Source organism: Carettochelys insculpta, chromosome 4 (genome assembly GCF_033958435.1).
Source record: "Carettochelys insculpta isolate YL-2023 chromosome 4, ASM3395843v1, whole genome shotgun sequence".
NCBI lineage: Eukaryota > Metazoa > Chordata > Testudines > Carettochelyidae > Carettochelys > Carettochelys insculpta.
This window is the reverse complement of record NC_134140.1, coordinates 7,723,170-7,741,466: the sequence shown is the minus strand read 5'-3', so window position 1 is coordinate 7,741,466 and position 18,297 is coordinate 7,723,170. Positions and strand designations below refer to the sequence as shown.

General features: G+C 44.3%; 1 protein-coding gene across 1 annotated transcript in view; it reads right to left on the bottom strand.

The window, feature by feature from the left end:
* The window catches only part of DDRGK1 (DDRGK domain containing 1), a 58,781-nt gene that overhangs the window by 12,645 nt on the left and 27,839 nt on the right, over positions 1–18,297 (bottom strand). Inside the window, exons 4-6 of the mRNA XM_074991662.1 lie at positions 16,045–16,146; positions 4,424–4,546; positions 1,929–1,967 (exon numbers count right to left, since the gene is read on the bottom strand). Of these exons, the coding sequence (XP_074847763.1) occupies positions 1,929–1,967; positions 4,424–4,546; positions 16,045–16,146 (264 nt within the window). The remainder of the gene's footprint in view (positions 1–1,928; positions 1,968–4,423; positions 4,547–16,044; positions 16,147–18,297) is intronic.

Below are 18,297 nucleotides of genomic sequence, written 5' to 3'. Positions count from 1 at the left end.
CATGGTACAACAGATACCACACAAATTTCAGCAATCTTCAATCTCACTCGCTGGTTGGGGGAAGGGAACCAAACTGCAATGCAGCCAGTGAATTCATTTAAAATCAACACCGTACATTCAACATGAGCAAAATCGGGGCTGAATCTCACCCGGTGTGGCATGTCCTCAACGAGTTGAGTGCTATCACCACCTCACGGGGTTGGACACCAAAAATTGGTAGGAATATATTTTAATATCATAACCTCTCTACTCTAGGCCATAGAAATTGAACTACAAGGACTGTAGGTATTGTCTACACCAATGTTTCTTGAACAGTGTTTCACCGCACATGGCTGTTCCGTGAACAACTTGCAGGTGTCCTGCGAGCGTTTGGAAAAATACACTGATGGCGTGTATGTCCCATTATTAAAACCAGATACAATGTTACTCCTTCATTGCTGTGATACCTGATTAAATTACTTCAATTTGCTTTTGCTGTGTATGTTGCTGTTTGCTTTTTTCAGGTTCGACAATCATTTTTTAAAGAAAATTTTCATAGGTGTTTCCCATAAACAAAAAAAACCCCACAACATTGTTTGGTGTTCCATGGTCTCAAAGTTTGAGAAACACTGGTCTACACCGCAGTCAAAGGTGCAATTCAGTATCAAGCAAACTATTGTCTACCCAACAGGCAGAGGTTGATTAAGAACATGTGGAGCCCTGGGATAACAGTCCCAAATGGTCCCCCAGTATATTAAAATATTAATGTACAAATCAGTAAGTATAAATTAATATTTATACTTTAAAATCTATTCATGTTTATTATTACTCACAATGCGTAATAAAATTACGCTTAAATTCATTTAAAAAAGAATTACATGACATTTCTTTTGTTCCTTTAGAGCAAATTGTTTTAACAAAATGGAGTTATGGAGCCCTGGGGCTCCTCATGCCTGGTGGCCCTGGGACAATGACTCTTTTGCCCTTATGTTAATCCACCCCTGCTAACAGGAGTAGGACAAGCAGTCAAGGCACAGCAGCATCAACTGTGAAGGCCAGTGCATGGGACTTATTTGGCAGCCGGCCCACGCTGCCATGGCTACTGATACCTGAGCTTGCTACATCACAACTACTGTGGTCCCTATACCCGGGCTCCTGTTACACCCCCAACTGCAGAGCTGACACTCCCTTGGACAGACCAAAGTGCCACCAAGTCTAGACTATGCTTTTACAAAGGCCTTTTAAAGGCAGAATAAAACGTGTAGTCATCGATAACTTCTAAAAGGAAATTACATGTTACTCAAGGGCTCTGCTTAAACTGGAACATCCAGTATGTGATCCCAAAGCGAACAGCAACGAGGAGTCCTGTGGCACCTTATGGACTAACAGAAATGTATGAGCATAAGCTTTCGTGGGCAAAGACCCACTTCGTCCGATGTAGGTCAATGAAGGTTGCCCATGAAAGCTTATGCTCATACACTTCTGTTAGTCTATAAGGTGCGACAGGACCCCTCGTTGCTTTTGCAGATACAGACTAACATGGCTACCCCTCTGACACAAAGCGAACATGAAATGAAAAGTCTATGTGAACCTTTCCAGAGTTTGGCTTTTAATATGCCTGGTACCAGTTCATCTTCGGGAGCATGTGTTGACTTCAGGGAGCGGTACAACAGCCACCATCATGCATATAAGTGCCACAGCATGGCCACGAGATAAATGGAGAAAGAGGAACTACCCCAACAACTAGTCACACTTTTGTGATCTGCTAGAGCAAACATGCACTGTAGTTCTACTTCACAGACACTTTAGGTACCTGTTTACTAAATATGCACCCAGACATTAACAAAACAGGTGTCCTCCTGCATACAGTTCTCTGCCAAGAGACTGTTATAATAATATACATAAAAGGAACACATGCTGGGTATAAAGAATGAGGAACATTAGCTTACCTTGATGTAACTGATAAATTCCGTTAGAAAGCTATGGGACTGGATACAGCAAGGAAAACAGTTATTAATTCACAGGAACAGAAACCATCTAAAATGCATCTACAAACTGATGGGAAAACAAGGGTTAAATAATAGTCAATCATACAAGGCACTATATGCAGCCACAGGGGGACCAATTCTTATTTGTTGCACCAGTGTAAATCTGGAGTTAATATCATCCAGATTTATATGGTTGTAGCTGGAATCAGAATAAAGCACAAGGCGCCTGTATTTAAATTAAAATATAAAAGACGTGCCCAATTAACGTGGAAATATCCAATTTCTATCTTCTTTATGTGTGCACCATAGACAGAGTGCCACCCTCACATTTAGACCAAGTTACTTTGTGGACTGTCTAAATAAGCTACACACTCTAAGGACCAAACCTTGCCCTATGGATACACGAAGGGCGTGTGTGAAATGGTATCAATGGGAGACCGGTTCTATGCATCTGTGGGTACAATTTAGCCAGCACTATTCACCACAGAGAGAAACTGAAGGCAATGTTTTAAAAACTCTGATAACTAGCTGATCGATATCTAGTACTAGACACCAAAATAGAAATTGATGGAGCACACCCAAAATTTGTACTCAAGTCAACAAATGATGCCTGGTGCTTAGCACTTCTGGAAATTAAGTCATGTATAGTGTTAGTTGCCTAATTACAGATATAAGTGCTTAACTCTAGAGACTTCAGCTTGAGGATGCTGGGCTTTGAATTTACTAGTGATGGAGCAGGTGACTGACTACAGGAGGTTACTGGATGCCTTGTAAAGCACAAGGCAGAAAGTTTACAGCCTCCTAGCTAGGTTAGCACGGACAGCAGCCCTGTATACCTTGGAACGCCTTTATTTAGAAAGCATTTGAAATGCATAATTTAATATAAGAAAAAAACCACAACATTTTAAAGCTGAGAATAAGGCTCTAGCCTCTGTCACATGCAAATGAAACCCCTTTCTGCTCCTATTTACATACAATGAACTGGCCTGGTCTAGGACCTTGTGCATAGATTCTGTCCCCCTGCCCCTTCCTGCTCCTCCCCACCGCAAGCAAACCAATGTGACAAAATTATATACTCCTGTTTAAAGAGAGCAGACAGTGGGACTGTTTTGTTTTTGCTATACCTGATCTCCTTATAACAGCTGGGCACAGTTGCTTAACACTGCACGTAACTTACAAACGGATGGGAATAGTCCATGTTAACCACTTTCTGCTGGTGTAAAACATCACTTCTCACAGGTTCAGAAAGATTTTCACAGGGACGGAAAGGAGTTAGGATTAGTAGTCAAACTTTCAGGCTGAGCTTGGCTCCAGACTGCTCTTTGTACCTCTGAAAAATCTTACCTCCCCCCTCCAAATCACTAATGTGGCATGACTTATGTTGGTCCTAATTTAGAGCCATGATGAAGCACACTCCTGGAGTTTATAGTGAGCGGCTGGACAGAGGGGGAGAGAAACAAAGATGACCAATACTGCTCTGATGTACACCAATGCCATCTCACTGACCTCAGTGGGATCACAGTAGCTTAAAAATGTTGGACTCTTAGAAAAGAGTTATGCTAAAATCCAATGTATTCAACTGAATGTGAGATCTCCATAACCTTCATTATTTTCTAGCAACGAAAATTTAAATACATCAAAATATTTAGGTTCTGCTGGATTGTGAATGAGAATCTTGTCCTCCACATTCCAGCACTAAAAAGTTTCATGTACCACAAGGGGAAATATACATTTTATCATCATCTTTGCATGCGGCCATAATAGAGCATTACAGACCTATGCAAAGAGTAAGAAATTGGCAAGTCATTTCTAAGCCGCCCAGAAACAGATTTTAATGCTTCATTTAATAAAGTACTTTTAAAATCAGCTTTTGTTCAGTTTCATTCCCCTGATTTAGTGATAATTAAAGCCCTTAGATAACAAAACTGGATGTAGAACATATTTGGCAGATAGGTTGGAACCCTGCCTTTGTGATTGCTCTGTTTCACTATTATCTGTCCTTCTATTGCAGGGCTTCTCTACCCTTAAAGAAGGTATTTGGATTACAGAACTCCAAGCCAGGCTGTAAAGCAAGTGGAACTGCACTGGACGGAGCAAGGGTACGAACTCCTTGCCATATGAGTTGAATTTGCGTTTCTTTCTAAATCTAAGGGTTGGGATAAAGAATTCTGGAGTTCTCCAATAAAGGCTCTAGGTTCACATTTACTACATCTGTCACTTAGAGACAAAAAAAATCCTGAGGTGCACTCAGCACATCCCATCCAAGAGACTTTTTTAGAAGCCGCTCACCCAAGACTCAATTCAGAATGGTTTGGATGGGTTTTCTCAGGTTTGATTTTAAAAACAATGCTGGGATAAAATGCCATCAGGACAATTTAAACAGCTGGATCTAGTCAGACTTAGGAAACTGAGCAGGAAAGCCAGGGATTCTAGCTGCAGGGGACAGCACAACTCACCTCTTCCTCAGTCATTGCTTCTTCAACGCCCTCCTCTTCAACTACAAAACTCTCCTTTAGCTTCAGGTACTCTTCATGTTCCCTCTGCTCCTGTTCTTCTTTTGCTTTCTTTTCTTCCTCCGCCTGCAGAAAAATGAAGTGGTCAATTCATTCCTCCCCAACACCAGGTTTAGTTTAATGGCGACCCTGCTTACTTCATCATCTGGGTGCACATGGGATGTGCTGGGACAGGCCAAGAACAGACAGACTTTCTGAAAACAGAAGCTTTTAAACTCTCCCTTGATTGCCTCATTAATTTCACAAGCTGCTCTACCTCAGCCGTTCTTTTAATACACTAACTGTCTCATGCATAGTGTCTCGGTCAGTTCAGCCGCTCCTGGCCTGCCTCAGAAAAGATCTGATGAAGGGGAGAAAGACACTTTTATACAGCAAACTGCTTACTCAATTTGCATGAACACGGTTCTTTTGCAATGCAAGCTACAGGAAGTCCCTGCCCTCAACCCATACATTGATGCTACTGACTGGCCCTGATTCTGCTCCCAGGGTAGAAGAGGAGTAACTACTGAAGTCAGAGGTGTTGCACTGATGTCAAACAAGTGAAAGAGAAGAATCAAGCCTATTAGAAGGCTTACACGTGGCTTTTTTTTAAACTAAACTAGTTATATCTAAAAGACAGGAGGAGCTGTACTAAATGCCTGTTTTACAAACAGAACAAAGGTGGCCATATGGAGGCAAACAGTAAAGTTTTTCTGTGAGCTGTTGACTCAAGTTAGCTAAAACCTACACATGCTGGTGGCTTTCAATCATTTGCCATCACAAATAATACTTAAAGCATTTTAAGTCTTCCAAGCTGTGTACAGCCAATAATCGCTGTGCTGGAGACATTATAACCATTTCACAGACAGGAAAACAGAGCCACACATGTTAAGTGACTTGTTCTAGGCTGCCCAGAAAAAAGCAGGGGCACAGTCATCATGGGACTGCAAGGGTTTGGTGCTCAGAGATCACCATATTGCTGCTTTCTTTGTATTTTCCCCTTTGTGCTCCCAGGAGGAAATAATACCAGACACACTAAGCTATGTTTGAAGCAAAATATCAGCACGTCTGTTTTTAATGAGCAGCTGTTCTCTCTATTCCACACTGAAATAATGATGCAGCGTTTCTTTGAGGCTAGTGTTATATAGAAGTTTCCCTCTTAAGCAGGCAGGAAAACTGAACACTTGCAACAAGAAAATGAACGCAGGAATTAAAAAATGGAGGCCATATCATGAAATGTTAGCCAGAAACACACACCTTAAGGGCTACTGTTTAAGGCCAGATGCTACAAGAGACAGGATCAGGCCCTTCAGAAGACAGCTTGGATAGCTCTGCTCTGCAATGTACATTGACAAAATTTATTTTAGGCTTCAGCTCTGCTGGATCTGACTCCCAGGCAGAGTCACTTGAGGGACTATGACCCTAAAGCATGGCTATGACAAAAAAGTGAGCAGGTGAAAAAAGCCTCTTGTTTCTTAACAGCTCTGATGTTTTTGTGCATCCAGAGTCAAATGGGAAACTTTTTGCCACTTTTTATTCCTGCAGATTTAACATTCCTTTTGAGAGCAAGTGAGATTCTCCTCTGGGTCCTACCTTGCCAAGAAAGTTATTAACCAACATCTAGTAGTAGAATCTTTATTATTAGCAACGAGCTTGAAAGCGCACAGACTGGCTTTCAGAACCTGTCTTCACTTGTAAACTGAGTGGATTTGTTTGAGAATCACTGAGACACAATCCAGTTCTTTACTGCTTTGTGCCTCCCTGTAACTCAAATGCTACGCAGAATTCTGAAGCAGAAAGAACTTGACAACACTTTTCAAGGGAACTGATAAATGCTGAAGAATTCATCTGAGCGTCCAGGTTCTTCTGCAAAAATCAAGACAACTGGCCCATCTACAACAGTCCGATATCATTTTCTGTTTCTACACGAGGCTGATAAGTAAAACCACCCCACTCAGTCTCTCTCTCTTCCATGTGAAGAGCTGCTATTCAGTCGGACTGATGTCTGCCACGTTAGTGTCAAAATTTCCATGTCCAGCATATGTGAACACCTCAGTGCGAGGAGACTGATAAAGTGCTCCTGTAGCGATCCCAAGTCTTTTTCTCTTGGTCAGCCATTACACGACCTGCACTTGTTTCTCAGACCTATGTCTCTCATATTGTGGCCAGTGGAGCACTTCCAGAGGTCTGAGCCATGCCTTCAGTGAGTACCCACCACTCTCAACGCCGCTGGTTCATTTTAGACTTGTGCAGAACACGCTGGATTTCTAGAGGCTCTTCTGACCAACTCAGCAGAACATAAAATACCCAGCTACCCCCTGCACAGCTGCTGTGTGTGTGTCTAGGGCAGCAGTTCCCAACCTGGGGTCTGGGAGGGCATGGCAAGGGGTCCATGAAAAAAAATAAAATAAAAATGAGCATAGAAAATAAGTTTTAAATAAATTGCAAAGTTACAATCCATTATTATTTTTAATTAAATATCTTCCAATAATGTTATTAATTGCTGTCTGAAAAGCTATGCTGCAGTTTCCTTTTTCATTTAATGAAGCGTACATAGCTGCTGGTTGGAGGTTGGGGGGAGTGGGACTTGGGGTGGTGCACAGTTCAGGGGTTGTTTGAGGGTCCACACTAATGAAAAGGTTGGGGACTACTGGTCTGTGGTATAAATCCAACCAGGAGCAAACCTGAGGACAGACCAAATTGTAAAATGGCCCAGAGATAAGAGAGCAGCTTGTGTACTAATAAATGCAGGCAACAGACAGCAGAGATAGGCTGTGGGGAAAAAAATATAGTAAAGCAGTTTTGTCTATGCCACCAGCACATCTTTATTTTCACCTCGCTCTTTGTTTTCTTCTTTCACATCACCAAGCACAACAGACGCTGCGCATAAAGTGTGGACTTGGGACTAGATGTAGACATGTCCACAGGAGAACCAATTCCCCTTTAGAAGTGGTCCTTGCTATAAAACAGCTCTAGAACCAGTCGTTAATTAGTTGGCTTAGTGATCATTTATGGAGCACCCTGCCTCACTCCCATGGATTTAGAAAACACAAGGGCTACCAGTGAAAATGTTCCAGGGAACTTGAGGCACAAATGCGAAATTAAACTTTTGGAAAAATACAGTCATGTGGGTTAGTTCGGCTTCCTCTTAGATCTACTGCTCGCAAGTGGGGAAAGAACAGACGGCCACCACCCTGCAAGGACGGGGTGGGGAAGCCCCAGCAGTAAGGAAATTTGGTAACTGTCACTGTCTACCTTGCTGACGGCAGGATTTTTTGTGTGCCGTGAAGCAGTTGTATCTTACTCTTCTCCCACCTCAGCACTACCCAGCATCTGGGCTCTGTACAAAGCATTTTTTCTGATCCATTTCACTTCTACAAAATATTTCAAACCTCTCCCACCGCACAGAAAGTCTCTCAAACCAGAGCATAAATTCACATTGCCTTAGAGAATGTCACCTTCCCCCACCCTCGTGTAAACAACTGCAAAAATGCACTCTCTTTGGTTGTGCCAATCCCACATGCAGTCACTTGCTGGGTACCTGCAAGGACACACTGAACACTTGGCTAGGCAAGGGGCTAGAGGCTTCAGGGATTTTTTTCTAGATCAGTTCCGTGGTCTCACCCCGCTGAATCTCTGGAATACTCTGCGAAGTTTCTTCCCTCTGCAGTCACTGTTTTCTACCTGGATTTGTTCTGCACAGCTGTGGGTCGCCAGATCCAACAGCCCTTCCCGACTGCCCTCCTTGCTCTTCCTCCACTCCAACCGCCAGCCTGGAGCTGGCGCTCTCGCACAAGCCCTTCCCATTGTCTCCTCTCTCACACCCCTTCTTTCTGCCCTCCTCTCACAACCCATTTTGATCTATTGTTCCCATGGCTTTAGAAGTCTCACTGGGGTAAGCGTCAGGCTCGCATCTTAGACCCACTGTCAAACCAGAGGAACTCCCCTGAACTCAGTGGCTCATGTGGATTTATACTCAACAAGGGAGAACAGAATCCAGCCTCGGGGCTCTTACAGGCCTGTGAAAGGCTGCGCAGTTCTGCTTTGCTATATAAATCACCCCGTGCCAGGGGTGATGTTGGGGGCAGGGGGCGCTGAATGAGGGGTCACATGCTCCCCACCCCTCAGCACCAGAAATGACATGGGACTTCTGAAGCATGGGGCTTCTGGAAGAAGGAGCAGGGGTGGGGTGGAGGCAAAGCAGGGGTTTGGAGTGGCCCCCCCAGTGGCTCCTTCACCAGTCGCCACTGCCCCATGCTGTGCATGCCAGAGGGATCACGGCCCCAAAAGCATTCTATTGCACACAATTAGTTTGATGGGGACAGTAACAGACAGCAAGGCGGCAAGAAGTGGCATCACCCTATAAAGCAGACATCAACCCATTGCTAGGTCCTTATTTAGCAAACTGTTTAAACTGAAATTCAGCCCAAAAGCAGCATGGTGAAAGTTCACAGCATTAGGGTGGGACTTAAGAGACCTGGATTCAATGCCTGGCTCTGCCATTGGTCTGATAAGAGATGGGGGTGCGGGGGAAGAGTCATACCTGCTTCAGTTTCCCCAACTGTGTAACAGGGATGAGGATATTGATCTCATCTGCAAAGTATCAAGGTCTATGGATGAAAAGAATTAGGTAATACCATTCATCATCATTAATTCTGATGGTACAGGGTTTGCAGGGAGATGGAAGGGAGCAGAGGCCAACCAGGGAAAAATTAATCAGACTGTTTTTATTTAGGTGCCGAAATGTGACATTAGAAACCTAACTTGAGACTTCAGTAGGGAGCACAGCTCAGGAGTTAGGTAAAAGCCCCAGGAGTTATTTCTGAAACCCACACTGAGTTCCTCTGGATTTCATGTTCTCATGGCTTTTCAAACTCTCTCCTAACTCTGTTAATGGGAACTGCTCCAAAAGAATTTAGTTCCAGCTTCTCAAATAATTTACCTTAGTGACAACATCAAGCAGGGGAATTCTTCAGAAACTACGAAAACTTGAAAATAGCCACAAACCAACACTCCCTTGCAGTCTTAACTAGTGAGTGTCCAAGTGAACTTGTGGAGGTGGATGTATTTAATACAGCCTCCCACCCCAGATGAACAATAAGGCTGCACTTTGTAAAATGACATTTACTCTGACAAAATAAAGGGTAAGGGCAATGTTTAGGCGGTTCCTAGATATTGCCAGCAGCGCTACACAGGATAAAAATAGAGGCAAGAATTTTCAAAGAGGATGCTTAAATTAGGTCCTTTAATACCAAGTAGGAGATAAAGTCTAAGTGGCCCAGTTTTTAGAAGCACCGAGCACCCAAAAGCCCAGCGAGTCACTGGCAGCAGCTGCAAAATTGCGGAAAAGAAATATTAGGTCATTTTTATTTAGGTGCAGAAATATGACATTAGAAGCCTAACTTCAGGCATCAGAAAGGCTGACCACAGCCTTGTCTGTACAACATGGGCATGGTTTATTATTTATAACACTGACGCTAACACGCCAATTCTGCAGTGGTGTGTTAAACAGACAGTTAGCTCAGTGGAAGATGGGCAAACCTGGGTGTTTTTTTTTAGTACAGCAAGCCATATTTCAAAGTCAATTTACTCTCATGTAACACATCCTGTTCTCGGGTAATACCTTGTTACAGGACAGGCATGAAGTTGCACGTCTGTCTCAGTTACATGCACTGTGTGCAAATTTTCAAACTAGACTGGTGGGAGCTGTAGGGAGAGAAACATACAAAATCCCTGTGCAGGCAATGCAAGCTCTTCACACAAAAGCTTTGCAGATTGCTCGCCAAGGGCGCTGTTTTGCAACATCAGAGGAAGTTCGTTCTCATTGATAAGGTGTCGGTTGGTAAACCATTTCACCACCAAAAAACTCCAAGAGCAAAAGGGAAATCCCCAGGTTAAGGCATTGCTGAAGCTAATACCAATCATAAAGGAGGTTCCTCTCATGCGCAGCCAATCAGGTCACCCGAACGCTGGAAAGGAAACTTACGAAATTTAAAAATACATATTCTAGTTTTGCAACACTGCAGCCGAGGGACAACCACATTTTATTTATATATCTCTACAATTACTTTTAAAAAATAGCACCAGTGAGTTCATTTTCTCACAACGGTCAAGATTTTAGTGGCCAAGACTCCTACCGAAGAGCAGTTTTCCATTTACAGCTAAACTTTATGCAATGTTGTGAAAAGTTACCCAGCAGGAATGGACGACATTTATTCACTCACAAAGGTGAGCCAGAACGATTCTGGGAGTTCACTTGTTTTTGAGATTGTCAGTGTTCATTCAATTGTCAGTCTTAAATCAGTCAGAGTAGTGTGTTACTAGACAGGTTGAAAATATAAGTGAATCCTTTGAATGGCATTTGTAACCTAGTAAATCCAGTTACAAGATTGTATAAATTGCAGGTTGGCACTTTATTGACAGTAACCCAGTCAGGAATCACAGGGACTTTTGACAAATTTTTCTGGACCATCGGAGAGAATCTCTCTTTTTGTTTTAGGTGTAACTAAATTTCTCTAGAACAGCATCACCAACAGGAAGTAAATGTCAATTCCTGTGGAAAGGAAGGCATGCACAAAAGGAAGACATTCTAATGGTAACTCAGTTAGCTCACTGTCTTTTACTGCTTGTTTGCGAAATCCTTTGGGGAATAGCAACCTTTAAATAATCTCTCTTGCATGTATAAATCAGGGTGCTGCTATGACATGGACAGGGTCCATTTGAAAAAACAGGGGGTTCATCTCTTAGAATGTTCATTACTGTTGGTCTGGGCTGAGAGAGAGAAACAGAAACAAAGGAGAGGGCAAGTCCCTGGGTCGGGGACCCCTCAGGGCCTCCCCTCCTCAAAATGGATTAGACTGGCCATCTCTAACTGCTGTCCTGACACCTCTGTACGATGCTCTGTCCCTTAGGCTAATAAACCCGCTGTCCTGCTGAGTGAAAGTCACTTCTGCCTGTGGATGGGGTGCAGAGTTTGGGGACCCCTGAACCTCACAACAACTAACAGTTATTAACACTAGTTACAAAATATCCCCCTTTCACATCCATGACTGTTACTTGTCTTCATAACTGTACTCTGAAATCAGTAAGAAAAGGAACAGAAAAACCCCCGGGAGCAGATGGCTCAGCTACCTTGAAATTCAGGAGCTACACGATGGGTCAGAGACAAGCATCAGGATGTTAGGAAGATTCAGTACAATTTCTCAGCTAAACTCTTAATACTGAAAATGATTCGGCAGCAGAAGCACCGGTACTCAACAGAACACAGAGCTGGGGATACGCAGCTTCGTAACGGTCGTCTCTCCCTTTTAAAATTCATGACCAACCAGTCAATCTCTGGTTGCACAGATCCTTTGTAATTTTGCCTTTCCATCTTCTAACTGATCTAGATAGAGCGCACTGCACTGGCCCCCCATCCCCGACCTGTGCTGAGAGTCATCTGGGGCACACTGGATGGCGCTCCAGCAGCAATTTAAAGGGCTGGGGGTTCTGGCCGTCATTGTGCCTGCAGTATTGGTGGCAGCAAGGAGTCCCTAGGCCCTTTTGAATTGCAAGGACCTGGAGCAACTGCCTCTTCTGCACCCCTTCCCCGCCCCCAGTTGGGTATACTCTTCCCCCAATTTTTTTTTTTTTTAACTCCCTTTTATTCTCCCTGTAAAAGGGCTGACCTGCCCCTTTAAGGGCCAGCAGTCTGGCCCGGCTAATTACCAAACTTAACTGTGAAGGGAGCCAGTGAACAGAAAGGGAAGCAATCAGCAGCCTTGAGGGGGCATGGCAGGAAGGGTCAGGCTCCTGCAGCAGTGCCTCAGGGAGGAGGTCTCCAGGCGGTAAGCCCTGGGCACCACTGTTGGGCAGAAAGCCCCGGGCGGAGGTTCTGTTCCCCTTTTGTGGGTCTGTGGCCGTTTGGAGAAGAAGGGCAGCCCAGGACGAAGAGCTGGAGACCAGCTTGGTGGGGAGGATAAATTCCTCCAGCTGGTGAGGGAGCAGGCCTCTTCAAGTCTCCTATACCACCAGGTTAAAAACACCTGTTACTGAGATGCTCCCTGTAAACACTACTGGGTCTGAAACAGGAGCTTCTGCTTTATAAGCCTGGCTCTTGGGGAAGGTCGGAGGTGGGATAAAGGGGGAGCGCACAGCACTGGCATGGTCCCATTTCCTGTTAAAGATTCAGAGAAGAGTCCAACGAGAAATGCAGCTATAACAACAGATGTCCAGCTCAACTCAAGAGCCACAGAGGAGCTGGCTCTGTGGAGGAGTCCAGAGCACTGGGTGGTTCCTCAACTACTGCACTCTGGCCCATAAAATAGAATCCATTTGCTTATAAACTGTGGGTGTGTTTTGTAAAGCGGTAGAATATTCTCGACCCATCGGTCTGTCACCCCTACTGTTGCTACAAGACTACTGAAGGAAAGGGCTGAAAGGACCCAGTAAGATACAGTTACAAATAAAACATGACTAAAACCAGACTAGTTATGGTTAGGCTGGGGTCTCCAGGAGCCTGGGGGTCCTTATCTTTCCCCCAGCTTGGCAAAGCTGCCATAAAAAACCCCACTAGCCCAGGCATAAAAATCTCTTCCCCCTCACTTAACCATGAACAATGACAATGAAAAAGTAACAAGTCTTTTATTCATTTGCCAAAATAAAGCTGCTCACTTGGGATGAAAAGAATTTTGCAAAGACTGAGTTGTCCTCTGAATGAAGCAACACTGGTCTGGAGAGATCATGGCGTAAGGTTCTACACATCCCTACTACTCAGCTACTCAACTATGGCTGACGGGTCCCTCATCAGCTGTTATGCTAATTCCAGCAAAAGTCATTGCCACTGGGAGTGAAGGGAGCGCCACAGGTTAACCTAACTTGCAAATACCCTATGCCACAACCTCTGCCTTCGCTAAGGAAGCCTGGGCTCCATCAGCTTGCAAATACTGAGCAATCTGCCTTCCTGGTAAGAAATCCACCAGCTGCAGCGGTTGTGTTTGATGACAGATTTTGAAATTGGACGGTTTTGTTTCACATGGGAGTTGCTATATTAAATCAGACCAGACCTCTGTCTAGTCCAGCATCACATCTCTGTCAACGATCAGTACGAGCTGCTTCCAAGGGTGGTGCAAGAAACTGTGGAGTGGGTGGTTAAGGGAAGTGTTCCCTGTGCGCTAAATGCTTGGGTAGCTGCCAAGGGGAGATTCAGGTGCTGCCCAGCAGGTTAGCAGAGTGCCCCCAGCCACAGCCAGGCTGGAGGATGGGTTTCTATTGGTGGTGCACATCTCCACATGCCTTGGTGAAGATAAAATTTACTCTGCAAATGGATGGAAAACATTAGAGGGAGCCCTGGTTACAGGACAGCCTGCTCAGAGAACATTTCTTCCTGAGCCCTGCAAGTCGGAGGTTGTTTATGCCCTGGAAGAAAGGGACTTATGACCCCTTCCAAAATACTTCGTTTTAGCTTTTTTAGTCCCTGCTAACAATCCCTGCTCTGGATAACGCTCTCGTTGTTCATAGCCAACTAACAGCCCAGCTGCTTTTCACTCATGTACCAGCACATCAGAGTAGATGAGAAGCAAGGAAAGAATTTTGAGTAAACAGGGAGGAAACAACAAGAAATCCTGTGGCACCTTATAGACTAGCAGATTTTTTGGAGCATGAGCTTCCGTGGGCAAAGACCTGCTTCGTCATTTTGTTTCTGAAGTAAAGTAAGAGCATTTTAGACATCTCCAATTAGGCCAGGTCTACGCTAGACCTTAAAGTTGATAGTAGATACACAATTCCAGCTACAGCAATTACACAGCTGGAATCGATTTATCTACAATCGACTCACCCAGCTGTCCTCACTGAGGGAGGTCAATTCGAGACGGAGTACCGGGGTCGACTGTTGATTCCCGATAGCTCGATTTCACGCATCCCCAGTAGGCTGTGAAATCAAACCCCAGAAGACTGACCCTGAGTGGGTAGGGAAGAGACACCACTAACTCCTTTGAAGTTTGCAAAAAATAAAACCCACTTTTAAAATATTTCCTGCACTATGTTCTGTGCATTCAGCAAAAGGCAAAGTGACTCCTTTTTTCAGACACCAGCATACACCAGGGGTGGCCAACCAGTTAGGGATTAAGAGCCACAGACAGAGTGCAGAGACCTGTGTGTTATACATTCATTTACCTTTCTATAGATAGATAGAAATAAATATATAATACATGGCTCAATGCCCTCCCGCTCCCCCAGAGCCAGGCACCCCCACCTCCCTGCTCTAAATCAATCTCCTTCCTCCAGCCCCACCCACTAACTCAATTCCTCCACCCCCCGATTCAAGCCCCCCCAGGTCTCCCACTGCTCTGACTGAAAGCCACCCCCCTCCCCTGGCCAGGCACCCCCAGCCCCTCATGCTCTAACTTAATATCGTTGACTCATCTGAGGTGCTGCCATCACGCTCTTCTCCCACCAAGCACGGGGGCGTGCATGCAGAGCTGCAGACAGCACCCCCAGAGCGTGGCTCAGAGCAAGAGCCACATTTAATAGCTCAAAGAGCCACATGTGGCTCCGTGGGTTGGCAACCTCTAGCGCCCGCAATCCCTATTTTAAACAACTAAAATAAACATGTGTATTGCAAGCAGGCTGACAACTCCGCATTCTCATTCCAGCATGCCTGGCGATTAACTCAGAGGCTAGCTGGCTTCTCTGGTAGGTGAGAACGCAATGTGTGATGCTGCACAGCAACTGACAGTGACTCGCTCCTAAACATACGCGTCGCAGAGCTCAAGTGCCCAAGGGCATATGAAGCTTGTTCTTTGCCTCTAGCGATCACCAGAGCGGTCCTTGCTGCTGGGAGAAGCCTCGGATGAACTGTTTTCCTTCCAGCCTCCTAGCTGAAGGGATCCTTTCTTAGAGGCTTTGGTGTAGGCCCAGTTTCTGCTTTTCCAAATCAATTTTGATACCCTAATATTCACTTTTAAAGATTTCCAAAGTGAGTATTCACACCGCCACGTCTCCAGGAGGTGCTGAGGCAGTCTAGCACTCCAGCTGTGGCAGGCCTTCCACTCTACATGACCTGGTTTTAAAGTAACAGTAAAAGCAAGGCAAAGCAGCTCTTCTGATCACCAGCTCTCTCCGCTAGGAAACCAATCGGAGGCACCTTACCAAAAGCTCCCGTTATAATTCAACAGGACCTCTTTCATTAAGTACATTGCTGAGAAACCAAGCAGTTCTCTGCAGGTCCCTTGGGTGGCTGTCTAAGTCAATATTCACGTCACAGCAAATCAAGCAAAAAACTCTTCTGTGGCAAAGCTGTAACTCAAAGGGAGTCAGTGTGGACCAGTGGACAGCCTGCTGGACTGGGAGTCAGAAAATGAGAATTCCAGACACCAACCAGCGGTATGACCGTGGGGCTTCGTCATGTCCCTTGCCTGTCTGTATTGCCTACTTAAACGAGCAAGGACTGTCTCTGTGTCTGTCAAGAGCTTAGTGACAGAACCCCGTCCTTGGCTCATTTCAGTTCCCCCTTGCACGCAGCCTTCATTGTGTTAAAGATGTAAAAAAAAAAAAAAAAAAGAAACTTCCCTTTAAAATTTCCATCAGCAAATTCAGTCAAGTCCCACCTGTCTCTCTTCTTCAAGACGTATTCTCTCCTCTTCTTTCCGCCTTTCCTCCTCTTTCTTTGACTCGAGTTTTTTCCGTTCCTCACGCTCTGCTTCTTCAGCCTAAAAATAAATTTTAAAAAAGCCATTATTACTTTTCTCTCTCTTTGGTTTCATGCTTTACAAGTGTCAGTTCTCTCTCACCAGTTTCCTGGACTCTTGTATCCAGAAACACACATTTTTTGCTTGTGTTATTTTGAAAAATGAACGCTCCTTTAGTTTGTTTTCGTCACTAGGGTTTTCTGTTTGTTTAGAATTTCAGTATTTTCACTCAGGTGTATAATTTAACCAAACGTTGGTTTAAAATATCAGTTTCTTTGTTGAACTTTTCGCCTCCACTGCATGCAGAGCAGCTTGTTTTTGTAGCTTTGCTGCTGAATATTGTGATATAATCATTTACTTTCCCCTTCAATTTAACTTTAAAGATAAAATTTTGTTTTAAAATGTATCTTGAATTTTGTTCAGAGTGGCTCTCTCTTAAGAAGTGATGGATACAATGAAATCACTTAAATTATTCTACAATTAAAATGGAGAAACTGCTCTCTCAGATGAAGATTGGAAATCTGACTGTTAAGGAAGAATAGGGCCTTGCCCACTATGCTCGCCAAGCCCCCTCTCTTCCCAGGGGTCTGGGGAACCACGCAGCTAGCCCCAGCCTTCTGTGGGTTGGAGTTAGGGGGAGGATGGAGAATGGTGTGGCAAGCCCTGGCCTGCCCCAGCCCTCCCTTGCTCCTCTCCCCGCCTCCACCCCCTGGGCAGCAGACAGACATTTGCATAATGATATAGGGAGAGACTATATTTAACTTAGCATCAGAGAGGGAGCCGTGTTAGTCTACAGCTTTGAGAACAACAAGAAGTCCTGTGGCACCTTATAGACTAACAGATATTTTGGAGCATAAGCTGTCATAGGCAAAGACCCGCTTCATCAGATGTATGAGTGGGTGGGTGGTTTCAGAGTGGTATTTAAAAAGTGGGGTCCCAGTAAAAGGGGGGCCAGAGCACAAGTCCCCTGTTCCCAAAACAACAAGCCACTAGCCACACACAAGGAGGAAAAAAAATAACGGATGATTGTTTAAAAATATCGATAGACTTTCTAAATTGCTCCTTTCCCCCCATTCCAACCACAAAAAACAACCCTCTAATTTGTGTTTTTAAATGAAATAGCCAGGAGATGCATCCTCACTGAGGATATGCCACCTGAAATAGTGCCACTTTAAGAGTTAACTGGTTGGAGTTATCTGTGTGGGAAAGAAAAATCAGCTTGTTTTCAAATAGAACAATGGATCTCTCCTACTCCCTCTCTAACTCAGTGAGTTTCAATCTTTTTTCATTTGCAGGCAGCTAAACATTTCAAATGGAGATGGAAACCCCAAGAGCCCACATGCCAGTCTGAAAACTTAACTGATTTTGCTCAGACCTTAAGTTGGAACCCGCAAGGAAAAAGGAAAAGAGGGAGCCCAAGAAACACCTGGGGTAGAGACCTGAAAGCAGACACTAAAAGACAGGACACAGCTTGTCAGAACTGGAAAAGATCACCCAGGACAGGGGATGCTGGTGAATGGTTGTCGGTGGACTACGCTCCAAGACGTAGGAGTGGAAGAGGCTTTACTACTACTATTACTACTAGTACTATTATTATTATTACTACTACTACTACTACTATCATAAGATGTCAAACGAGGAAAATAAAAACCAAAATGGCTAACGTTTTGAGCAAGAGAAGGCAGGATCATTGTGGAAATCTTTGAGTCTTCACGTAGTACAAGTAGCAGAGAGGTAGCCATGTTAGCCTGTATCCTCGAGAACAACACGAAGGCCTGTGGCACCTTATGAACTACCCATAGTACAGTGGTTCTTAACCTTTACTGCATCCCTTTTGTTTTCAAAATATGTTCTCAAACTCCTTATCAGAAATGGAAATGGAGGGGCCTATACACTTTTAAATGCATATTAAATAGATGTAAAATAATTTTGTCATTACTCACCACAAATAGTACAGAAGGCATACAAAAATATACAAGTACTGCCCAGAGATATTGCGGAGTTTTGCTGTGAAAGCAAACTGTAACCCATGCACTGACAGTTAGTGGCTAACTGAATTCAAACAAAGTGCATGTGTCAAGAAATACCCTGTAACACAGCAGTACACTGTATTTGGTAGCGAGATAGATTCACTACAAACTTTTCACTAAAAACTTGAAAATAAATTTGTTT